The 26,652-nt window shown below is 42.0% G+C and overlaps 1 protein-coding gene across 1 annotated transcript in view; it reads right to left on the bottom strand.

The window, feature by feature from the left end:
• LOC138651335 (complement C3-like) overlaps positions 1–26,652 on the bottom strand; it is a 68,286-nt gene that overhangs the window by 24,196 nt on the left and 17,438 nt on the right. The window contains exons 5-14 of the mRNA XM_069741480.1: positions 26,125–26,294; positions 23,868–24,026; positions 23,325–23,384; positions 21,760–21,841; positions 18,156–18,195; positions 17,067–17,154; positions 14,936–15,022; positions 14,750–14,855; positions 5,885–5,974; positions 2,784–2,861 (exon numbers count right to left, since the gene is read on the bottom strand). Coding sequence (XP_069597581.1) covers positions 2,784–2,861; positions 5,885–5,974; positions 14,750–14,855; positions 14,936–15,022; positions 17,067–17,154; positions 18,156–18,195; positions 21,760–21,841; positions 23,325–23,384; positions 23,868–24,026; positions 26,125–26,294 — 960 coding nt within the window. The remainder of the gene's footprint in view (positions 1–2,783; positions 2,862–5,884; positions 5,975–14,749; positions 14,856–14,935; positions 15,023–17,066; positions 17,155–18,155; positions 18,196–21,759; positions 21,842–23,324; positions 23,385–23,867; positions 24,027–26,124; positions 26,295–26,652) is intronic.

Genomic DNA, 26,652 nt, shown 5'->3' with positions numbered 1-26,652 from the left:
GGGGGCTGGGGGGGCGATCGGTGGGGTGGGGTGGGTGCACATTAGTATTTCCAGCCATGGCCGATGATATTGCAGCATCGGCCATGGCTGGATTGTAATATTTCACCCGTTATAATAGGTGAAATATTACAAATCGCTCTGATTGGCAGTTTCACTTTCAACAGCCAATCAGAGCGATCGTAGCCACGGGGGTTGAAGCCACCCCCCCTGGGCTAAACTACCACTCCCCCTGTCCCTGCAGATCGGGTGAAATGGGAGTTAACCCTTTCACCCGATCTGCAGGGACGCGATCTTTCCATGACGCCACATAGGCGTCATGGGTCGGATTGGCACCGACTTTCATGACGCCTACGTGGCGTCATGGGTCGGGAAGGGGTTAAGAAGCCCTCCTACGCTGCACTCATTACCTGTATTAATTGCACCTGTTTGAACTATTACCTGTATAAAAGACACCTGTCTACACACTCTCAATCACACTCCAACTAGTGATGAGCAAGTATACTCGTTGCTTGGGTTTTCCTGAGCATGCTCGAGTGGTCTCTGAGTATTTCGGCATGCTCAGAGATTTTGTTTTTGTTGACGCAGCTGCATGGTTTACGGCGGCTAGCCAGCCTGAATAAATGTGGGGGTTGCCTGGTTGCTAGGGAATCCCCACATGTATTCAAGCTGTCTAGCAGCCGCAAATCATGCAGCTAAATCAATAAAAACTAAATCTCCGAGCACTCACAAATACTCAGAGGCCACCCGAGCATGCTCAGGAAAACCCGAGCAACGAATATACTCGCTCATCACTAACTCCAACCTCTTCACCATGGCCAAGACCAAAGAGCTTTCTAAGGATAGCAGAGACAAAATTATACACCTGTACAAGGCTGGGGTGGGCTACAGGACAATAGGCAAACAGCTTGGTGAGAAGGCAACAACTGTTGGCACAATTATTAGAAAATGGAAGAAACCCAAGATGACTGTCAATCTTCCTTTTGACTGGGGCTCCGTGCAAGATCTCGACCTGTGGGGTAAGGATGATTCTGAGAAATATCAGAAATCAGCCCAGAAATACATGGCATGGGACGACCTAGACAATGACCTGAAGAGAGCTGGGACCACAGTGTCAAACATTACTGTTAGTAACACAATATGCCATCATGGATTAAAATCATCCAGGGCACACAAGGACCCCTGCTCATGCCAGCACCTGTACAGGCCTGTTTGAAGTTCAACAATGACCATCTGGATGATCCAGAGGAGGCATGGGAGAAGGTCATGTGGTCAGATGAGACAAAAATAGAACTTTTTGGTATCAACTCCACTCCCTGTGTTTGGAAGAAGATGGATGAGTACAACCCCAAGAACACCTTCCCAACCATGACACATGGTGGAGGAAACATCATACTTTTTCTGCAAAGGGGAGTGTACAACTGCAGCGAATTGAAAAGAGGATGGATGGAGTCATGTATCGTGACGTTTTGGCCAACAACCTCCATTCCTTAGTAAGAGCATTGAAGATACATCATGGCTGGGTCTTCCAGCATGACAATGACCCAAAACACACAGCCAGGGCAATTAAGGAGTGGCTCACTAAGAAGCATTTCAAGGTCGTGGAGTGGTCTAGCCAGTCTCCAGAGCTGAACCCAGAAAATCTTTGGAGGAAGTTGAAAAACGATTACAGCTCCGAAACCTGAAGAAGAGCTGTAAAGAGGAGTGGGGTAAAATCCCTGCTGCAGTGTGTGCAAACTTGGTCAAGAAGTACAGGAAACGTCTGACCTCTGTAATTGCAAACAAACGTTTCTGTACAAAATATTAAGTTCTGTTTTTCTATTGTATCAAATGCTTATTTCATGCAATAAAGTGCAAAATAATTATGTAAAAATCATACAATGTGATTTTCTGGATTTTTTTAAATAGTCTTTTTCTCATAGTTGGAGTGTAGCTATCATTAAAATTGCAGACCTCTCCATTCTTTGGATGTGGGAAAACTTGCAAAATCGACACTGTATCAAATAGTTATTTTCCCCATTTTATGTGGAGAAAGATGTGGGCAAGACGTGCAAGCCCGCATCAAAATCCGTTTAAAAACTGGCTGCGCTACAGGAAGGAAGTCTCTTGCTGTGATATTCCTTAGAAGGTTCTTTATTGTCCACTATGCGTTTCAATGCCATACTGGCATCTTTATCAGGTGTAAGAAAAAAAACAAGAAGTTGGTTTAGGCATCTAATGAATATTGCAGCAAGAGACTTATTTCCTGCAGCGCAGCCAATTTTGAAACTTTTTTTTTATGTTTTGTAATTTCCCTTTGGTTGATCCCTCTCCCAGACATGGGGCAGCGGCAGCTGGCTATCTAAACTGTAATAGTCGTTGTGTCTTCACACAACCACCCAAGGTGAGCAAGCCTATTGTTTTTACGGTCTCCTATATCAGGGTTTTACCCTATTGTGCGCTTCTCCCTTCACAGTTACTGTTTATTCAGCAGGGACACAATCTTTGACGTAAATGTACGTTAAAGGTCGTGAAAGGGTTAAAGGCACATGATGGCTCATTAAATCAGTCATCATGTGCCAGGAAAGATGCAGGCTCGGTGTGCGAGCCCGCACCAAAATCAGCAAGCCAGCATATGACATACCAGTACTTCATATGTCAGTAAAAGGTTAAATATAATACATAAAAACATTAAAAATAATATATTGGATAAAAGATGCAGCATCTTAAAGTCATAACAATGGTAATAATAGTCATCTGCACTTGACTAAAAGTGATAAGTCTTGTAAGTTATATATAAAACATACCAAAGTCAACTCCTACTTCACATGCTTTAAGTTTTAGTGTCTCTTTGTCAGTCATTTTGCCTAGAGTTGCACACTTTCCTAAACATATAAAAGAAAACAAAGTTGTTTATGTAACCAGCTTCAGGTATAGTAATATAATAGTATGTAGAATGACTTTGTGGAATTACACAGTGATTGAAAACATAATTTTACATACTGATGTAATATCCTGTAAATTGATATACAGGGTAGGCCATTTATATGGATACACTTAAATAAAATGGGAATGGTTGGTGAGATCAACTTCCTGTTTGTGGCACATTAGTATATGGGAGGGGAAAAACTTTTCAAGATGGGTGGTGACCACGGCGGCCATTTTAAAGTTGGCCACTTTGGATCCAACTTTATTTTTTCCAATGGGAAGAGGGTCATGTGATTTATCAAACTTATTGAGAAGTTCATGAGAAAAACAATGGTGTACTTGGTTCTAATGTAACTTTATTCTTTCATGGGTTAATTACAAGTTTATGACCACTTATAAAATGTGTTCAAAGTGTTTCCCATTGTGTTGGATTGTCAATGCAACCCTCTTCTCCCACTCTCGACACACTGATAGCTCGAAAAAGTCTGTTGCACCACAAGACCCAGCACAGCACGACAGAATGACACAATGACTGTTCTGCAACATTCCCAAGCCATTATGAGCAAGTGCAGAGCAGTCATTGTGGGGTCAGATTGAGTCTGTGCACTCTGGTGCAATCAACGTCATTGTCCAATCACACCAATCAGTGCTGAGCCTGCTGACACTGGCGTTGCTAGGCTCCAGCCTATGGTCAGTGCTGTTACAGCAGCACTGCCCATAGGCTGGACATCAGTGTTTCTGACACTGAAATCACTATGACTGGCTGTTCATAATTGATCAACAATCACAGGAATTGTAGTTGTGTGGGTCGACAAAACCACCATTGAAGATGAGCCCAGGTGCCCTGTTAGAAACAGCATGCACCCTAATGTGATCATAATTTAGCCATGATTTATCCAGTACGTCCAGGGTCGGGAAGTCACTGCCTTCCATGACGCACTGGGTACATTCAGGGTCTGGAAGGGGTTAAGTGTTGCGTTAAGATATTCTACATGAAGATGTTCTTTTTTTCTTATGATTTTATCACATAAGCTAAAGGGAATCCGTCATTTGATCTATTTTTTAATACGATACTAAGAGCATTCTGAAATAGGACTGGGGCAGCCCTTTCAGAATCTGTAGCATATTTTTGCTGTAGCTTCTCTGTTTTCGTACTGTAAGCACTGGAGAATTCACAGCTGCGCACCACCTAGTAAAGCATATGTAAATTCAAAAAAGAATATGCACTGCTCCCCCACCCACTCTTCTGCACTGATGTCACAGATAGTAAATCCAAACTGAATATACACTGCTCCCCACACCCGTAATCCCACCCACCCTTCTATGCTGACGTCAGTGGTAGTAAGTGACAGTGAAGATTTTTACTATCACTGACATCAGCGTAGAGGAGTGGGCGAAAATATGGGCGTGGGGAGCAGTGCATATTCAGTTTGGATTTACCGTATACCACATCGGTGCAGAGGGGTGGGCAAAATTATAGGTGTGAGGAGCAGTGCATATTTAGCTTTGATTTACATACGCTTGACTAGCCATACATCAAGAAAACCAGAGAAGCTACAGAAACAAAAGTTACATGCCCTATCCCTGTTTCAGGTTACCATTTAGTACTATTGTACTAAAAAAAAATTACCTGACAGATTCCCTTTAGGTTAAAAAAGTAGACTAATTAAAAATGTTAAGGCTATGAGCACACGATGAGGAAATTTCTGCATCTCTTTGCAGGAAAAACGCAGTTTGAGTGAGGTCAATGGTGAAAAACGCTGGCAAAAATGCACAGAGCACTGATGTGCTGCAGATTTCTGCACTAAATCTGCAAATCAAAAATACTCAACGTGTGCATGACAATACAAGTTTCACTTTACTTCAGGTTTGGCTAGCAAATTTGCAAAGAAAAAATGCAGCAAAACTGCAACGTGTGCACAAGCCCTAAACGGTTTGCGCTTGCATGTTCAATGTGGATTTCTAGTAGAGATGAGCAAATTTGCTCGGGTTCCCTCATATTCGGCAACCTATAGTGCTTGACACATAAGCTGCCCAGGGAACCCGGCTTCCTGAATCGCGCCGGCCGATCAGCGCCACAGCTGCATGTGTCGTGGCAGGGTCACAGTCACATCACACGCATGGAGAGGCTGTTTGTTGGGCTCTCCATGCATGTGTCGTGACTGTGACACAGCCATGACACATGCAGCTGCGGCGCCGATCAGCCGGCGCGATTCAGGATACCGTGTTCCCTCGGCAGCTTATTCGGCAAGCTTGCTGAATAAGAGGGAACCTGAACATATTGCTCAACTCTAATTTCTAGCCAGGTCTTGACTAAAGGTTCCCCTCATGTGGGTCATAACATGAGAATACCACCAGTTCTAAATTTTGTCTATGCTTTTTAAACACTATTCTTGATAGATGAAGTTCTCACAGAAATTCAAAACACTAAGGATTTGGTTTAAAGCTATAGCCTTTGATTGTTCCTAGTTACAATCCTGATCAGTAATGATAGATGTTTGTTGATGCCTCTGCTTCTCAGAATGGTTAGGTATTCAGAAAAACTTTGTCTGGTACCTGACTCTGGTACCTGACTCTGGTACCTGACTCTGGTACCTGACTCTGGTACCTGACTCTGGTACCTGACTCTGAGTCAGGTATCAGACTCAAGTATCAGAATCAGGTATCAGAGTCAGGCATCAGAGTCGGGTATCAGACAAAGTATTTCTGATGTTTGACTTTGATATGTGAAAGTCAGGTATCAGAATCAAGTATCAGAATCAGGTATCAGACAAGAGTATTTCTGATGTTTGACTTTGATATGTGATCATGTCCTAAAATGAACACTGTACAGGTGGTGGAAACATTGGGTAAGGAAGTGCAACCGACAAGGGCCCTAACATTTTGGTGTTTGGATACGTAAGCAGTATGGCTTTTCTAATGTTTGCCATACAATAAAAGGCAAAAGAAACTTATTACAAAATTGCGTTCGTAATGTTACCTGTGGCACACTTGCATAAAGACCCTTTGCAGATTTTCTTTAATTCGCCACTCTCCTCAGGAAGGTTATAAAATGTACTGCACTTTTTATCTGCATAAAAGAAATTGACAATGAAAACAAAGCAAACACAATGTCCTTTAGACATTTATTGTGTATGAATAAAAGTGGTGATCTGCATTTAAAATTAATTTTTCAAATAAAATGATTGTTTACACAGTGCACTGTAACTAAGCTAGGACACATGATATGGGTCATCATGAGTTTGCAGCAGTGTTCTTTGACATTTTTACATTACAGATTTTGAATCTAACAGAGGCAGGTCATTTTGTTTATCTTGTCTTTGGAATAAAAGTATTGGCACAGCCAGTGCTTCTATAGGACGCAATGATCACATAGCTATTGGTTGTCTCCAGGAAAAAACAAAGCTCTTGGGGTCTTAGCACAACTAGCTGATCTGTATGAAGAATTTGTGCCATGGCAGAGCGCTGGTTTTCCTGGGTCTGCTGAAGCTGCTATGGTGTCCTCAGTTACAGTAAAAGGCTGAGTAATGGAAAAAGATGTAAAGTCCTCCGGAGTACTTTTATACTCTCTTGGGCAACATATTGCCTAACAAATAAATATATGTGTAAATATAAAATATATAATTTACATAGATGATAATGGAAAAAAAATGTCAAATGGCTATCAGTTTGACATTAGTTTGTGCAAATATCCATTTTTTTTAACAGGATGCAAAAAAGTCTCCTGCACTTTTTACTTTTTTAAAAAAAATAAATAGCGATCTGTATTTTATAACACTGCAGTTAATGAAAGACAGATGCAATGGTATTATCACATCTTTTTTCATGTTTATTCACAGAAAAATCCTAAAAAGCCCTCTCCATGTCACAAAAACAAAAAATAATTGATAGTAATAGTAATTTTTGGTGTAATGTATAGACCACCCAAAATCACTGAAGAATTGAAGGCTTGCCTGCATAATCAGATGGGGGGCTGCACAGGCTGCTATAATAGTAACTATGGGAGATTTTAACTTCCCACTTATTGACTGCAGTAATGGTTCTGCTTCAACTGCAAATAGGAGAAATGTTGCTCAGCTTGTTATATGAGATATTTTGGGTCAGCTTGTAGAAGACCTCACAAGAGGTAATTCTCTGTTGAGTCTGGTCATATTTAACAATATAGAGCTTCTTGGAAGTGTCAATATTTGCAAAAACCTTTGCACCAGTTGTAACAGAGTGTCACCCCAGCATTTTTTGTCCCGCATTTGGTGAGGACATGTATGTTTTTGTTCCTCCCTAATACACAACCATGCAGATGGGCTGGAAACTGGGCTTCTGGAACCTTCTTCATCCTTTTGAGCTACCTGTAGAAAATATTTAAGGGGGTGGAGTGTGAGTATCTTTGCCCAACCAAAGGGCTGATCCCAAGAGAGGTAGAACAATAAGCCACAGGTTTGGTTTGTTAGTTGTTGTTGTTTCTTGTGAAGGGCGAGGATCTGCTCCTGCGGCCAGGTCCTGGTGCCCGTATACAGAAGATTGTAGATCAGATACCACATTAGATTGTGATGTCTTGCCCTGCTGGATTTCAGGAACTAGTCTAAGGACTGCTGTTGCATCTTCCTTGGACTAGGATCGCCGGCTGGCGACCCTGGATTTGTTCCTTTGGTTGTGGCCACTTTGCAGCCTCTAAGCAATCATATCTACGTTTGGTGGGCTATTCTGCCAGTCCAAATAAAAGTGTTTTGAATTGTTCACTGGTCTGTTGTCCCTATCTGCTCTGTCATGCACCTGTCACAAACTGATTGGCAGCAGAGGGATCAGGGCAGAGGGAATGGAGAACAAAGACATGGCAACGAATGGAACCAGTACCTCAGAACACAGGAATTGGACTGTGGGGAACCTACAAACAAAATATCTGTGAATTAGGGATCAGTTACAAAGGACTGTCCAAAGATCGACTAATTGAGGTTTTGGATGGAGCTAGGCTTGAAGATGCCACTGGAGAGGGATTCCCCGAGCAATAGGAGGAAAGACGGGACCCGGGGTAAATACCCAGAAAAGTCAGTGGGTTGGGTGGTATGAGGAGGAGGTGGCATTGCAACCATCGAAGATAAGCAGGAGGCCATTCAAAGAGGTCATGAAAGGCAGCTTGCTGTAGAAGCAGTTAGAAGCCCCAGGCACACAGTTACCACAACACCCACCATGAGTGCACCCAATGAATTTAAGCCATTTAATGAGGCCCATTGAGGGATTCTTCCAAGACTTTGAACACCAATGTCAGTGATTGGAAGTTCCAGAAATGGAGCAGGTCAGACATTTGGTGGAGCTCTTAGACGGTGGACCTGCGGAGACAAATCAAGCTATGGACCCACGGTGGAACTGCGAGTATGAGGATATCAAGGAAACCATCCTAGAACATTACGCAGTAACTCCAGATACTTACAGGACTCCGTTCCGTTTTTTAGCCTGTAATGGAGAAGGCTGTTTTAACCCCTTAGTGACAGAGCCAATTTGGTACTTAATGACCGAGCCAATTTTTACAATTCTGACCACTGTCACTTTATGAGGTTATAACTCTGGAACGCTTCAACGGATCCCACCGATTCTGAGACTGTTTTTTCATGACATATTGTACTTCATGATAGTGGTAACATTTCTTCGATATTACTTGCGATTATTTATGAAAAAAATGGAAATATGGCGAAAATTTTTAAAATTTTGCGATTTTCAAACTTTGTATTTTTATGCCCTTAAATCAGAGAGATATGTCACAAAAAATAGTTAATAAATAACATTTCCCACATGTCTACTTTACATCAGCACAATTTTGGAAACAAAATTTTTTTTTTGTTAGGGAGTTATAAGGGTTAAAAGTTGACCAGCAATTTCTCATTTTTACAACACCATTTTTTTTTAGGGACCACATCACATTTGAAGTCATTTTGAGGGGTCTATATGATAGAAAATAATGAAGTGTGACACCATTCTAAAAACTACACCCCTCAAGGTTCTCAAAAACACATTCAAGAAGTTTATTAACCCTTTACGTGCTTCACAGGAACTGAAACAATGTGGAAGGAAAAAATGAACATTTAACTTTTTTTTGCAAACATTTTAATTCAGAACCATTTTTTTTATTTTCACAAGTGTAAAAACAGAAATGTAACCATAAATTTTGTTATGCAATTTCTCCTGAATATGCCAATACCCCATATGTGGGGGTAAACCACTTTTTGGGCGCACCGCAGAACTTGGAAGTGAAGGAGCGCCGTTTGACTTTTTTCAATGCAGAATTGGCTGGAATTGAGATTGGACGCCATGTCACGTTTAGAGAACCCCTGATGTGCCTTAACAGTGGAACCCCACCACAAGTGACCCCATTTTGGAAACTAGACCCCTTAAGGAACTTATTTAGATGTGAGGTGAGCACTTTAAACCCCCAGGTGCTTCACAGAAGTTTATAACGTAGAGCCATGAAAATAAAAAAAAAAATCGCATTTTTTCTACAAAAATGATCTTTTTGCCCCAAAATTTTTATTTTCACAAGGGTAACAGGAGAAATTAGACCACAAAAGTTGTTGTGCAATTTCTTCTGAGTACGTCAATACCCCATATGTGGGGGTAAACAACTGTTTGGGCGCACTGCAGAGCTTCGAAGAGAAGGAGTACCATTTTACTTTTTCAATGTAGAATTGGCTGGAATTGAGATCGGACGCCATGTCGCGTTTGGAGAGTCCTTGATGTGCCTAAACAGTAGAAACCCACCACAAGTGACCCCATTTTGGAACTTATCTAGATGTGTGGTGAGAACTTTGAGTGCTTCACAGAAGTTTAGAATGCAGAGTCGTGAAAATAAAAAATATTTTTTTTTTCCACAAAAAAGATTTTTTAGCCCCCAAGTTTTTATTTTCACAAGGGTAACAGGAGAAATTGGACCACTAAAGTTGTTGTCCAATTTATCCCGAGTACGCTGATGCCCCATATGTGGGGGTAACCCACTGTTTGGGCGCACGGCAGAGCTCAGAAGGGAGGGAGCACCATTTGACTTTTTGAGCGCAAAATTGGCTGTCGTGTTTGGAGACCCCCTGATGTACCTAAACAGTGGAAACCCCCCAATTCTAGCTCCAACCCTAACCCCAACACACCCCTAACCCTAATCCCAACCCGATCCATAATCCTAATCACTAACCCTACCCTAAAACAACCCTAATGTCAACCCTAACCATAACCCTAATCAAAACCCTAAATCCAACACACCCTTAATCCTAATCTCAACCGTAACCTAAAGCGGGGTCGGTAAAAAACCCCCTGAATCATTTTCTCTGGGGTCTCGGCTACCCCCGGCAGCCGAGACCCCAGAGAAAATCGGACTCTGGGAGGCGCTATTTACTTTTTCCACAGCGCCGTTAATTAACGGCGCTGTGGTATAAGTACCCTTAGCGGCCGCCGTTAATAGGCGTATCGGGGTTAAACTGTATGCCCATAACATCAAAGAAGCGTGTCATCACTGGCTAGAGGGAGAGGGTGCCCCAACTCAGGATGCCATCCTCCAAGTCATTCTAAAAGAACAGTTCTTTGCCCCACTGAGCTCACTGAATGGGTGCGTGAGAGAAAACCAGCTGATGCTTTAGCTGATGAGGTTCTCACCATAAATGATCAATTTAAAAAGCTACATGTGGATGGAGAAAAAAACACCAACACCCCATCACCGGTGGTCCTTTCTTCTTCCACAAGGCTTGCTGTCAACTAGACCACCACTTCATGTTGATACCCATGTGAATCACCTTCCAACTAGTTCTACCTCATCCTCTAGAATGCGACAAGGAGAAAAAAGTAGAGCACAGATGTTATGGTTGTGAACATTACGGGCATCTGCAAGTCACATGCCCAGCTGTCCAGTGGAGGAGTCGTCCTCAACCCTAACAATCAGTTAATGGACCTTCACATGGATATCAGCCTCAAGGTTTCCTTAACTCCTTTTCCAGAATGCAAATTGGAAGAACTATGACACAGCGCAGATGTTACTGATGTGGGCAGCCTGGGCATCTGCAAGACACCTGCCCTCATGGTCGATTGAGGAATGACCCAGCATCAAATATGCCTATTATTTACAAGAACCTGGCAGCACTATTATTTACAAGCAAATACAGTGGAGAAAGATGTTTTATCCCCCAAGTTGACTTGCCTAATGACTTAGACACCCATGTTCAACCACTAGGGGCTTATGGGTTGCAAGCAACAGCCACAAGTTCCTTTATTCTTCAAAGAAAGGACTTACAGAAGGTTGTGCTGGTTGGTCAGAGAGTGCTTGATTTTTTGTGACTCTGGGGCATATCTCACAATAGCTGATTCCTGAGTTGTTCAGCCAGAGGCGATAAAGCACGGGAGGGGATTACCATTGAATTAGCTGGTGGCCAATGAAATAATATCAAAAAAGCAAGTGTAGAACTAAACTTTGACTTTGGGTTGAAGCTATGAGTGGTTGGGGTGATGATTGGCTTGCCTGCAGATATTCTCCTAGGAAATTATGTGAGAGATCTACAATGCTGATTTGTGGGTGCAGGAAGTAGAGTTTAAGTCAAAGAGGATGCAAAATGGAGCCCGGACCTTCAACCCTATAACTTTATTGTATGATATCCAAAGGAGAGCCAACACCAACATGCTGATAGATTGTCCAGGTAGAAGCAGCCATGAGTCACGTAAGCCATGTCTACGTGTACTTGATAAGCGACCTATTGAGGTCACTAGTCTGTACACAAGTTGAAGGGTTGCAACAGTGTCACCCCAACCTGTTTTCATGGACCATACTTTAAGCAGGCCTACATTAGTATTTTTTGTCCTGCATCTGCATTCCCATAGAATGTAAGTCCGCAAGGGCAGGGTCCTCTCCCCTCTGTACCAGTCTGTCACTGTAAACTTGTTTACTGTAAACGATATCTATAACTCTTTATGTAAACCCTTTCTCATGTACAGCACCATGGAATTAATGGTGCTATATAAATAAATAATAATAATAATAATCTGGTGGAAGCATGTGTGTCTTTGTTCCTCTCTGCAGGGGGCCTCCCTAATACACAACCCCACAGACAGGCTGGAGTCTGGGCTTCCGGAACCTTCTTCAGTCTTTGAGCTACCTGTAGCAAATGTTTAAGGGGGTGGGGTGTGAGTATCTCTGCTCAACCAGAGGGCTGATCCCAAGAGAGGTAGAACAATAAGCCACAGGTTTGGTTTGTTAGTTTTTGATGTGTCTTGTGAAGGGCAAGAATCTGCTGCAGTGACCAGTCCTGGTGCCCGTATATGGCAGATTGTACAGATTCTAAGGAATCGTATCTACTTTTGGAATATTCTCCCAGTCCCAATAAAGGTCTTTTGAATTGTTCACTGATCTCTGTCATATACCACCGTCACACCAGTAACCAAAACATCATTTAATTTTGCTCAAACTGTAAAAAAAACATACCTGGTTGTCGAGGAAAAAACTAATTTAAAAAGGCCAATTTTCCCAGTTTGAAGTCTGCACTTCAGGACATTGACTGGGAGCAGCTGTAGTCAGACAGTGATAGTTACTGTATAAGTATAATAAATCTGAGCGCTATAAATTTATATTGGTTAATCAGTCTGAAAAATGTGTTCCTATAGGTAAGAAGTATATATGACCAAAGTTACACCCCCTGTTATGTACACATACTGTTAGAAAGGTCAATAAAATAGTTGTACCAAATTTGGTAGTTAAATACCAAGCAAATGAGAAGCTGGATAGGCAATGACTGCTGGGACCGAAATTTGGTGTTCCAACTGTAAACATATTTCAAGATTTAGTAGAGCTATAACTACTATTCATAAGACCACAGATAACACATCATAATTCCATGGTTAGTTTTGCTAAACTACAAACCAAAGAACTTCTTTGGACAATGTTTACACTAATAAACCTGCTGCATTGGTCCTCAAAAAAAATTCACCATTTCTACAGGCTCTAAAGAAAATGAGATTCAATCACTTACTACCAATAAGAAATACAGTGGGGCAAAAAAGTATTTAGTCAGTCAGCAATAGTGCAAGTTCCACCACTTAAAAAGATGAGAGGCGTCTGTAATTTACATCATAGGTAGACCTCAACTATGGGAGACAAACTGAGAAAAAAAAATCCAGAAAATCACATTGTCTGTTTTTTTAACATTTTATTTGCCTATTATGGTGGAAAATAAGTATTTGGTCAGAAACAAAATTTAATCTCAATACTTTGTAATATATCCTTTGTTGGCAATGACAGAGGTCAAACGTTTTCTGTAAGTCTTCACAAGGATGCCACACACTGTTGTTGGTATGTTGGCCCATTCCTCCATGCAGATCTCCTCTAGAGCAGTGATGTTTTTGGCTTTTCGCTTGGCAACACGGACTTTCAACTCCCTCCAAAGGTTTTCTACAGGGTTGAGATCTGGAGACTGGCTAGGCCACTCCAGGACCTTGAAATGCTTCTTACGAAGCCACTCCTTCGTTGCCCTGGTGGTGTGCTTTGGATCATTGTCATGTTGAAAGACCCATCCACGTTTCATCTTCAATGCCCTTGCTGATGGAAGGAGGTTTGCACTCAAAATCTCACGATACATGGCCCCATTCATTCTTTCATGTACCCGGATCAGTCGTCCTGGCCCCTTTGCAGAGAAACAGCCCCAAAGCATGATGTTTCCACCACCATGCTTTACAGTAGGTATGGTGTTTGATGGATGCAACTCAGTATTCTTTTTCCTCCAAACACGACAAGTTGTGTTTCTACCAAACAGTTCCAGTTTGGTTTCATCAGACCATAGGACATTCTCCCAAAACTCCTCTGGATCATCCAAATGCTCTCTAGCAAACTTCAGACGGGCCCGGACATGTACTGGCTTAAGCAGTGGGACACGTCTGGCACTGCAGGATCTGAGTCCATGGTGGCGTAGTGTGTTACTTATGGTAGGCCTTGTTACATTGGTCCCAGCTCTCTGCAGTTCATTCACTAGGTCCCCCCGCGTGGTTCTGGGATTTTTGCTCACCGTTCTTGTGATCATTCTGACCCCACGGGGTGGGATTTTGCGTGGAGCCCCAGATCGAGGGAGATTATCAGTGGTCTTGTATGTCTTCCATTTTCTAATTATTGCTCCCACTGTTGATTTCTTCACTCCAAGCTGGTTGGCTATTGCAGATTCAGTCTTCCCAGCCTGGTGCAGGGCTACAATTTTGTTTCTGGTGTTCTTTGACAGCTCTTTGGTCTTCACCATAGTGGAGTTTGGAGTCAGACTGTTTGAGGGTGTGCACAGGTGTCTTTTTATACTGATAACAAGTTTAAACAGGTGCCATTACTACAGGTAATGAGTGGAGGAAAGAGGAGATTCTTAAAGAAGAAGTTACAGGTCTGTGAGAGCCAGAAATCTTGATTGTTTGTTTCTGACCAAATACTTATTTTCCACCATAATATGCAAAAAAATGATAAAAAAAACAGACAATGTGATTTTCTGGATTTTTTTTTCTCAGTTTGTCTCCCATCGTTGAGGTCTACCTATGATGTAAATTACAGACGCCTCTCATCTTTTTAAGTGGTGGAACTTGCATTATTGCTGACTGACTAAATACTTTTTTGCCCCACTGTAGGTGGAAACTAAAGAAAACTGTTAAAGGGTTTGTCCACTTTTCACAATTAATTTCCATTTTTTTTTCCATATGCAAAACTAGTTGATCTCAGGGTATATAATATCTGCCCACTGAGTCCCCCAGAGCAATATATACACTCTTATCTAAAGCAGGCACGCCATTCAAATATGTTTTATCATAACAAATGACTAGAGAAGAATGCAATTTATAGAGATGTAGAGGAGCCATTAATTACCAAGATCGTAATACTCATATATGGAAATGTCGGCTGGTTGGAGAAGTCCTATTTCAAAATTCTTGTGTATTCGAAATCCAATTTCAAGAACGTCATTATTAGGAACCTGTAATTGAATTTGTAAGTAGCATACATAAGTAATAAGAAATACAGGTTCAGTAACGGAAAAGAATAAAAGTATGTTACCTTTGTAAGATACAGTACAACTGTTGCGTTAGATGCAGTGCTGTAGGTTTCAAACTTCATAATGTAATTTTCTACATTATTTGCCAACTAAAACAAATAGTTTAAGCATTTAATATTTTGCCTTTCGCATTCCAGCAGCCATGATAATTTATTTTCTATATGCAGTAACTGTACAACCTTTTTATTGGACAACTTGTTTTTTGTTTTTTTTTGTAAGTGACATTTTGGTACATGCATATTTTGTCAGCATTCCCTCACAACAGGAACATGATCAGACAATTCAATGGACAAAATGATGTCTGCCCATATGAGGTTTGGACCCTAAATTGCTGTGAGGCTGACAAAGGTGTCCATCCAATAAGAATCAACTTCGACTCACGTCTTTTGAAATTCGCAGGTCCCCTCTGATTCAATCACTTTGCTATTTTATAGGATCCATAAAATAAAATGCCGGTGCCAGGCTAATGATTCTACCCTTTAATCTCTGTAGCTATGGCTTCACATGGTTGTAGTGCAGTCGATCAGGTCGGATATCACAGCGAGTGTGAAAGATGCGGGCTGGCCAGAGAGCCCTATTTTATACTTATACAAAGTAGGGACAGGAGGGCATAGCGCACAGCTCATTCCACATAGGCATTGAAAAACGTCTAATGTGATTATGGTGTGGTACAGCAGTGCTGAAGAACATTGAACATGGGAGTCACAGTCTCAGTCTGTAAGACTCCAAAGATTCAAATGATGATAAAACAGTGATTTTATATAAACTACACACAGCAGCCTACCCCAGTAAGTGATACATCCCTCTATTTGGGGTCTCTGTCTCTACACTATGCTGCTCTCAGTTTAGGTGGCAAAACCATGGTGACACATCCCGTTTATTAATAGTGTGTATATATAATAATGTTTCAGTTCATTGGCTATGTCACCAGATGGTGTTTTATTCTTGACATGAAAATAAAATATTGAAGATTTTAATGAAGAGACGCCTGGTGTTGGAACTTTTTCCCTTCCTTTGCTGTTGATGAGTAAAGTTGAACTGTTAAGAATGGACATAGAATCTGAAGTTGTTTGTGAAACCCGTGGATCTGGAGCACGTTAAACTCTACGGTTGAGAAATAGAATCCTAAAAAAATTGAAAAGCTTTTTTTGCAGTTTTATAGATCACAAAATTGTTCAGAGACCATGTAACACCGTATGTCTGAGAAATGGAAGACTAAAAAAAATTTTAAACGCTTTTTAGCAGTTTAACAGATCCTTTAAATGTTCACATACAACTTAACACTGTACGTCTGAGAAATAGATGCTTACAAAATTTTTAAAAGTTTTTTTAGCAGTTTTACAGATCACAGAAATGTACTCCACATAACGGTATAATGTATTTCTGAGAAATGTAGGCCAGGAAAATGTTTCAATGATTTTAGGGTGGGTTATATAACACAAAAAAGGTTTCAAAGCACGTAATGCTTGATGGATCAAAATATATTACAATTTTTCTGCCCGTACATAAAAAATGCAGCTATATATTCATCAATGGACTGCACAGGCCTTATCCCTGTTTACAGACTGGATTCTGTCGCTATCCCTGCTCCTGCAACTCTCTCTCCCTCCCTAGGCTAAATGCAAATTTTATGTGCTACAATTGATTAGCTCTTACAAGAGCTTTTAGTGTGATGGCTCAGCTTCAGCACTAGTATCAACAGTACAGTCCTCTGATTCATTATACTGTGCACACAGGCCTAGACAAGCACTCTCTACCTTCAATATGCACTGTCACAGAGCTGTGCAATGGCATTAGCGTGCCGAGCCGGGCGCCGCCTGTCCTTTTATAATCCCTGATGATGTTAGACAACCAGGCAATCACAGTAATGCCACAACCAAGATGGCTATGGCATTACAGAAACTCACAGGCAATCCCTGCATGCTTATTGGCTGCGTAACAGGCACCAAAGATGTAGGGAAGGGATTAGAGTTTTACATCGCCAAGTAAAGAGCACATCCAAGCACCGTGATACTTGAGTAACCGAGTATCACCAAGCACATTCGCTTATCCCTATCATTAACAGTGGAAGACACAAATATCAGACAAATTAACATTTTGGAAATCAAAAATGAAATGCTTCAAACACTCTACCAATTTTAGATCTTCAGTGCTAGGTGTGAAGCCTGAAAGCATGGTGATTTCAATCAGGGTCATGGTTGCAGGTAAATCACCATGGTACCTGTGTTAGGAAAAAAGTTATTAGTCTAAACCGATTACAAAACTGAAAAAAAACATGTAGTAATTAAATCTGGTAATTAATATATCAGATCAGTATCATGCATTATTTCTTCTGTTTATTTCCACTCGGGAGTACCGTATTAAAAGAAACTTATCAGGCGATTCATGCCCAAACAGTGGGCAGCATGAATCACTGCCTGGCTGCACGATCGCACTCAGGTACGGTATATTATTTTCTGAGGCGCACCAGCATTTTAGAAAAAATGTTCTCTGAATATCCGGCTAGGGACCAGAGCCAGAATCCAAACTAATCCGATGCTGCCCCTGCAGGTGAATGACCAGTCACTCCAGCGCGTGTACATAGAGACATGGCAATCAGCGGTGGGAAGACCCAACCTGGGGCAAAGCTGTACTATTTTCCTCTTTGGCTATTGTCCTCAGCCGGATCTTTAAAGTGTATTTTCTCCAAAACGTTGGAGTAATTTAGAGAAAAACATACCGTACCTGGCTGCAATCACACAGGCAGGCTGTGAATCATGCGTCACAAATCTCCTGACTGGTTCCCATTAAAGGCTCATATCAATAGTATATTGCAACAAAAATGACATGCAAAAAACATTCCTGTACCTTAGAGCAATATCGTATGCATAACTCATTACAATAGCATAAATTAATTAATGAATGCAGCACTCCAGGTTTTTTGTTCCTATATAGTTCACCCTGTACATTATACTTGTTTTAGTTAATATGACATTTCTTGGTCATTAGTCATCTTGAGGTTTCCTCCCTTTTCATATGATTCCTCAATACAGAGTACATTTCACATGAGGCATAATACAAAATGAAAGCTGTGCTGTGGCTGGAAAGTTTTTCTTTTATAGCTGTGGCTGGAAAAAGTTACACAGCTAAAATATTACTAGTGAGTTCTCACTAAACTTTGCTGGAGTGCTACTTTAATTGTCGGTACCATAATAATTGGGATTTGCAAAATATGAATAATACCTTGTTTTCAGGAGGAGAATGTATGTATCAGCTTTTGTTTCTGTTGTGGGAAAGTATTAGATAAGTGTAATCAAACACAAAAATATAAAAGAGAGAAAAATAGTATAAAACATGTTTAGCTTGTACAGTTACGGTATACACAATGCTCAAAAAAATAAAGGGAACACATAAAGAACACAATATAACTCCAAGTCAATCACACTTCTGTGAAATCAACCTGTCCAGTTATGAAGCAACACTGTTTGTAAATCAATGTATCCTGCTGCTGTGCAAATGGAACAGACAACAGGTAGAAATGATAGGCAATTAGCAAGACAAGACAATCCCTAGCAAGGAGTGGTTCTTCAGGTGGAGACCACAGACCCTTTCTCTGTTCTCATCTTTTTTGGTTGTTGTTTTGGTCACTTTTACATTTTGTCATTGCTCATGCCCTTAGAAGAACAGTATCATAAGGCGGTTTCCACAGTACAACCCAAAGAAGTTGCACAGGTAGTTCAGCTTATCCAGGATGGCACATTAATGAGAGCTGTGGCAAGAAGGGTAGCTGTGTCTTTCAGCAAAGTGTCCAGAGCATGGAGCAGATACTGTACCAGGAGACAGGCCAGTACACCAGGAGACGTGGAAGGGGCAATAGGAGGACAACAACCCAGCAGTAGGACCGTTACCTCCTTTGTGCAAGGAGGAACAGGAGAAGCAATGCCAGAGCTTTGCAAAATGACATCAAGTAGGCCACTAACATCCATGTGTCTGCTTAAACTGTCATAAACACACTCCATGAGGGTGGTATGACTTCCACAAGTGGGTGTTGTGCTTACAGCCCTACACTGTGCAGGGTGATTGGCAGATTCTACATTGGCGCCCTGTGCTCTTCACGGATGACAGTAGATTCACACTGAGCACATGTGACTGAATCTGGAGATGCTGTGGAGAACGTTCTGCTGCCTTCAACATCTTCCAGTATGACTGGTTTGGCAGTGGGTCAGTAATGGTGTGGAGAGGCATTTCTTTCGAGGGCGTCACAGCCCTCCATATGCTAGCCAGAGGTACCCTGACTGCCATTAGACCAATAGTGAGACCATATGCAGATGCAGTAGGCCCTAGGTTCCTTCTGATGCATGACAATGCTAGGCCTCATGTTGGTGAAGTGTGTCAGCAGTTCCTGCATGATGAAGGCACTGATGCTATGGACTGACCTGCCCATTCCCCAGACATGAATCCAATTGAGCACATCTGGGACATCATATCTCCTTTCATCCACTAAAGCCACATTGCACAACACACTGTCCAGGAGTTGACTGATACTTTAATCCAGGTCTGGGGGAGATCCCTCAGAAGAACATCTGCCACCTTATCAGGAGCATGCGCTGGCATTGTAGGGAGGTCATACGGGCACGTGGCGGTCACACATCCTACTGACCATCATTTCTTTGTCTTGAGGCATTTCCACTGAAGTTTCTACCAACTTGTAATTTGATTTTCCATGTTGATTTTGAGTATCATTCGAAATCCAGACCTCTATGGGATATTAATGTTAATTTACATTGATCATTTTTATATTTTATTTTTTTCAACGCATTCCACTATGTAATGAATAAAGATTTGCAACTGGAATATGTAATTTAGTGATACCTAGGATGCGGTATTTTAGTGCTCCCTTTTAATTTTTTGAGCAGTGTACATACAGTACAGACCAAAAGTTTGGACACACCTTCTCATTTAAAGATTTTTCTGTATTTTCATGACTATAAAAAAATTGTACATTCACACTGAAGGCATCAAAACTATGAATTAACACATGTGGAATTATATACTTAACAAAAAAGTGTGAAACAACTCAAAATATGTCTTATATTCTAGGTTCTTCAAAGTTGCCACCTTTTGCTTTGATGACTGCTTTGCACACTCTTGGCATTCTCTTGATGAGCTTCAAGAGGTTGTCACCGGGAATGGTTTTCACTTCACAGGTGTGCCCTTTCAGGTTTAATAAGTGTGATTTCTTGCCTTATAAATGGGGTTGGGACCATCAGTTGTGTTGTGCAGATTCTGGTGGATACACAGCTGATTGTCCTACTGAACAGACTGTTAGAATTTGTATTATGGCAAGAAAAAAGCAGCTAAGTAAAGAAAAACGAGTGGCCATCATTACTTTATGAAATTAAGGTCAGTCAGTCCGAAAAATTGGGAAAACTTTGAAAGTGTCTCCAAGTGCAGTTGCAAAAACCTTCAAGCGCTAGAAAGAAACTGGCTCACATGAGGACCGCCCCAGAAACAGAAGACCAAGAGTCAGCTTTGCTTTTGAGGATAAGTTTATCCGAGTCACCAGCCTCAGAAATCGCAGGTTAAGAGCAGCTCAGATTAGAGACCAGGTCAATGCCACAGAGAGTTCTAGAAGCAGACACATCTCTACAACAACTGTTAAGAGGAGACTTTGTGCAGCAAGCCTTCATGGTAAAATAGCTGCTAGGAAACCACTGCTAAGGACAGGCAACAAGCAGAAGAGACTTGTTTGGGCTAAAGAACACAAGGAATGGACATTAGACCAGTGGAAATCTGCGCTTTGGTCTGATGAGTCCAAATTTGAGATCTTTGGTTCCAACCACCATGTCTTTGTGCGACGCAGAAAAGGTGAACGGATGGACTCTACATGCCTGGTTCCCACCGTGAAGCATGGAGGAGGAGGTGTGATGGTGTGGGGGTGCTTTGCTGGGGACACTGTTGGGGATTTATTCAAAATTGAAGGCATACTGAACCAGCATGGCTACCACATCATCTTGCAGGAGCATGCTATTCCATCCGATTTGCATTTATTTGGACCATCATTTATTTTTCAACAGGACAATGACCCCAAACACACCTCCAGGGTGTGTAAGGGCTATTTGACCAAGAAGGAGATGACCTGGCCTCCACAGTCACCAGACTTAACCCAATCGAGATGGTTTGGGGTGAGCTGGACCGCAGAGTGAAGTCAAAAGGGCCAACAAGTGCTAAGCATCTCTGGGAACTCCTTCAAGATTGCTGGAAGACCATTCCCGGTGACTACCTCTTGAAGCTCATCAAGAGAATGCCAAGAGTGTGCAAAGCAGTCATCAAAGCAAAAGGTGGCTACTTTGAAGAACCTAGAAGACATAATTTCAGTTGTTTCACACTTTTTTGTTAAGTATATAATTCCACATGTGTTAATTCATAGTTTTGATGCCTTCAGTGTGAATTTATAATTTTCATAGTCATGAAAATACAGAAAAATCTTTAAATGAGAAGGTGTGTCCAAACTTTTGGTCTGTACTGCATATATATATATATATATATATATATATATATATATATATATATATTTATATATATATATGCTCTAGATAAAAAGTTAAGTGCTGGATTCAAACTTCTGCTTAATGAACAGTTGACAGGCTTGTAGTAATGCCTAATTCTCCTAACTAGCTCTTATAATGTAGCAGAACACTAATCAGATTATTGTACAATGCATGGTGAAAAAAAATACATCTGTAGTAGTGTGCTGTGTTCCTGATGTGCTATTGTAGATCTTAACCGAGGCGTTAATGGTATTTCACTACTGAATTTATGAGAAAGTTATTACCCCAGAGCTTACCATGTGATGTCACCTTTGCCTCCAATGAAAATCCATTGCATTGGTTTTCTGCATTCAGTAAGGCTTGGTAAACTGTCATTACCTAAAAATCAAACACAAATATTAGTTTAGTAGTACAGGCAAGAAAAAAGAAGGCACTCACCGATCTAAAAGTTGGCAATCTTTATTCAATCTTCATATAAAAACTTCATGGCCGGGGGAGTGAGGAAAGGAGCTCCTGCTCGCATGAGTTCCTTTCCTCACTTTCCCCGGCCATGACGTTTTTATATTAAGTTTGAATAAAGATTGCCAACTTTTAGATCGATGAGTACCTTCTTTTTTCTTGCGTGTACTATTGGAATCGTCTGCTTCATTCTGAAGAGCACCCGATCTGAGCATATGTGGCTGGCAGCGTAATGACTGTTGATTAACACCTGGCTCCAGGAGTGGAGCGGCCTTAGCTTTGTTCAGACAGTGCCGTTTTTTGTCTTTTTGGTCGACAAATATTAGTTTCCAAATAAAAAAATTGACCCATCGGTCTCCTTCCATACTTAACAATGGATGTAACATGCAAAGTCACATTGTGATGGGAATTAGCCGATGTTCATGCTCTTATAGAATGTAGCAGCAAACTCCTTCAGATGATACAGTGATAAAGTCCTTTACCTGTCATGAACCCCTTCCTGGTATAATGTCCCCCATCTTGGGCCCCTTCCTAGTATAATGTCAGCATCCTAGGTCCCTTCCTGGCATAATGTCCCCCTTTCTGGTCCCTTTCTTAGCATAATGTCTCCCATTCTTGGCCTATTACTGTGGCAATGTCTACCATCCTTGGCACCTTCCTGAGATAATGTCTGCCATCCTGGGCCCCTTCGTGGGATAATGTCTCCCATCATGGGCCCCTTCCAGCAATAATCCATGTTTCACCGCTCCAGCACATTTTTCTCTCATTTTTTTCTCACATATTCTCCAAAATATTTTTTAAAAATTCCTTTTACCTTTTTCCGCTCTCACAATCAGTGGCATCCTCTTTTACAGCCAGTGGAGGGTCCAGCACATGACTTAAGCTTGCCTGCAATGGCGCATGATGTTACCGCTTTGTACCACCCGTAATAGGTACGCCAACATCAGCTTCAGCCTCTGATTGGCTGGCGGTCTGTATTGCAGTGCAGGGAGCTGGCAGGCCCCTCTGGGCCATGGTGCAGCTGCACTGACTACACTAGCGGTATGTCTGCCCTGCATATGACAAGGTACTGATGCATATACCACACTGCCCCCCTCACACCATCCCTGACAACACTAATATATGTCTTTGTGTAGTGTTTTATTTTTCTAGTAACAGTCTTGTGATCTGCTGACGTTCCCTGTTCTCACTGTGATCAGAGTGAGCCCCCGTTGTTGTAAATATGATTACTGAGATTAGGGGCTCACTCAGATGTGTTCGCCTCCCTGTGCTGAACTCTCAGCAATACCTGTGCATATCATGAACACAAGGAGTGCTGAGAAGTTTCAAATACACATAACACTTTTAATTTTAATATGTGGAGCAATATGTTATTTGTACAAGAAAAATAAATGTTACTTACCGTTACGGTACCTTTTCCAGTTCCTCTCACCTCAATATTAAAATTTTTACTTGCTGAAATCTGAGAAAAGTTAAATTTAGAACTTTTAGGTGTTTAGAAATGGCAATAAGATTTTTTTTGTGTAAATATTGTCAAAGATCTCTGAGATATGCAAATACAAAATACACATAAGCCCACAGATGTGATCATGGATTTCACCCAAAGGAAAGAGTCAATGTGTGGTACTGTGCCAAAAGCACCTTTCATAACAAGGGTGAACTGTACATTCATTATCGAGTCCCAGTATGGGATTATATTTGTAAGTTTAAATTTTTCTTTCACTTAATTATATTTATTATCACTTTCAACCTTCTTTTTTCCGTTGGACATGACCTTAGAAGTCATAACTAAATTATGCCATCACTGCTTTTCCATTTTAGTTCTAATGTCATTATGTCATAACTTTTTGAGTTTTCAGGGGGTCTTAGTATAGGCCAAAAACAAGAATAATATGTCTACTTTCTGAGAGTACATTAGATATGTAAGAAAACTTCCACCCCTTACCTTACTTGTCCGTTCCAAGTACATATTAGCATTTTGGATATTATATGTAATTGGTTTTTCTTTTCCTTCTACAACAAGCTGGACATCTAAATTGACAGCTTCGGGAGCGCTGGTATCCATTTGGTATTGTGCCAGGGCTTGCAGAGCAATTACAGTAGCCTAAAATATAAAACCTGAATTTTCATATGAAATAAAACATGGAATAAATTTTGTGGCCCTCCATTATAAAGTAGAACTAACTAAAGTGGTTGTTTAGCCTGAGAAATTTTTTTTAATGTGTTTCAAGCGAATATAGCTGAACCGTCCTATTAAGAAAGGAATAAAAAGAGTTCTGATGAAGATAGTCATTAAAATGATGCATGTAGTTTCAAAAAGGCTTTTATTTTACCCAAAGCTGTGCATTGACCCTCTTTATGAGCATTGCTCTGTATAAACGCTAAGGTCCAGTACATATCAACTTCCACCTGCCCTCACCTATAACTGAGGTGTGTTACTATGTTTGTTACATTTGGATTAGATCTGGACTGCAATTTGTTACCTCCCTTGACCTATATGGGTTCTAGCCAGTGGCGTAACTACCTCGGTCGCAGCGGTCGCCACTGCGACGGGGCCCGGCAGGTCAGGGGCCCGCCGCCCGGCAGGTCAGAGGCACCGGCCGACACCATGTTGCAGTGCAGGAGATCCCTCCCGCACGGCAACAGTCCGAGGCGTGTCTAGGGGGGGGGGGCAGGGCGCAGCCGGCATGGGGGGCGCAGTCGGGTCGCCTAATGTGGCGGTCCGCAGCGTCTCCCCTGGCGGCTGCATTCTGCCGCCCCCTGCACTGGGAGTCAGCTGTTCTCTGCACCGACTGTCAAGCTGACAGCCGGCACAGAGAAGCTGCAGAGCGCCGACTCCCAATGTGAGCAGAGGTGGAGGGGAGCCCCTGCAGAGTGGCTGCAGCAGGCAGGGAGAAATCCCTGCAGCACCGCTGCCCAGCGATCTGTCTTCCTGCTTCCTCTCACACAGACGCGCAGCTGGATGACGTAATCAGCCAGCGGCCGGCTGTGTCAGAGGAAGGCGATGAGATGCTGCGGCACAGCGTGAGGAGAGGTGAGGTGTGTGTGTGTGTTGCGCTCTGCAGGGGAATGTGCAGAGAAGTAAATGGTGTGTGTGTGTGTGTGTGTGTAGAGGGAGGAGAGGGCAAGGATGGGGATAGTGGTGGAGGAGGAAATGATAGAAGTGGTGGAATGGGCAAGGATGGGGATGATGGTGGAGGAGGAAATGATGGAAGTGGTGGAATGGGCAAGGATGGGGATGGTGGTGGAATGGGCAAGGATGGGGATGGTGGTGGAGGAGGAAATGATGGAAGTGGTGGAATGGGCAAGGATGGGGATGGTGGTGGAGGAGGAAATGATGGAAGTGGTGGAATGGGCAAGGATGGGGATGGTGGTGGAGGAGGAAATGATGGAAGTGGTGGAATGGGCAAGGATGGGCATGGTGGTGGAGGAGGAAATGATGGAAGTGGTGGAATGGGCAAGGATGGAGATGGTGGTGGAGAAAGTGATGGAAGTGGTGGAATGGGCAAGGATGGGGATGGTGGTGGAATGGGCAAGGATGGGGATGGTGGTGGAGGTGGAAATGATGGAAGTGGTGGAATGGACAAGGATGGGGATGGTGGGGGAGGAGGAAATGATGGAAGTGGTGGAATAGGCAAGGAGGCGTATCTAGGGCAGTGGCGTATCTAGGGGGGGGGGGCAGCCGGGGCATGTAGGGAATTAATTAATAGGGAATTAATTAATAGGGAAAATGTGAATTTGGGTGGAAAATATTTTGGCATGGTGGGGGGGCCCCATTTGAAAGTTCGCACGGGGCCCATAACTTTGTAGTTACGCCACTGGTTCTAGCAGATGCATTCCATTCATTGTTACAACCTGTGCAGCTAGACAGGGGTCCAAGAGGTAAGGAATGACCTCCTAAATTGTGCATGACAATGAGCTGATGAACTGCAAAGGGCCCATATGTTATTCTTGACCAGTGGCCTTACTGTGTCTTGTCTGCCTCTGTGTTAGCATATAGACTGCACCACAACTATACAATTATAGGGATTGTATAAAATCCATTAAAAGTCCCCCTTCTGATTTTTCCAAAACAAATCGTGACAGACGCAAAGGGTTCACCACTTGTCCCAAGGTAAGTTTGGGACTATGCTGAAACATTTTTTGTTAAAAACTGAGTAAAAAAAAAAGTGGGGAAATTAAAGTTTGTTCTGTTGCACTACCTGTGTCGACTTGTATCCGCCGCCAAAATCTCTTTGTTTCACCAGCCAGTCTGCAATTTTATGGGCTTCTTCAAATTTTCTAAGTTTTAACTTTTGAAGAAGGGCATAGCCAGTGGCTTCCACAGTAAATAAAGAATTTATTGAATTCTCAACTGGCCAGTGGGATCCATCTTCAGAAAGAGAAAGATCATCAATCACATCGGCACACAGAAATGCCGAAAATTAAGATAAATTACCATCATCATTTTAAATATTGCTCAAATGTATATGTGGTGTCCCAGGGTCCTGGTCATCACAGTAGCATTGCTTTCCTTACGGGGAGAGTGATGTTACGTTTTGGAGAAAGAAGGGATAACTGTAACCAGGTAAACACAAGCATGCAACACATTCCCACTCCAGGCCACCAGGGGAGCTTTTGATCCTATTTACTAGGTGACTCCCCATATATAAGATAGTTTTGGAGGGAAAGTGGGGGAGTTCCTGTCAGAGAGACAGAGGGGAAGGAAGTAGAGAGATGTGCTAGAGAGA

Source organism: Ranitomeya imitator, chromosome 1 (genome assembly GCF_032444005.1).
Source record: "Ranitomeya imitator isolate aRanImi1 chromosome 1, aRanImi1.pri, whole genome shotgun sequence".
In the NCBI taxonomy this organism is placed as follows: domain Eukaryota; kingdom Metazoa; phylum Chordata; class Amphibia; order Anura; family Dendrobatidae; genus Ranitomeya; species Ranitomeya imitator.
The sequence above is the reverse complement of the archived record's forward strand: the minus strand, read 5'-3'. Positions and strand labels throughout refer to the sequence as shown.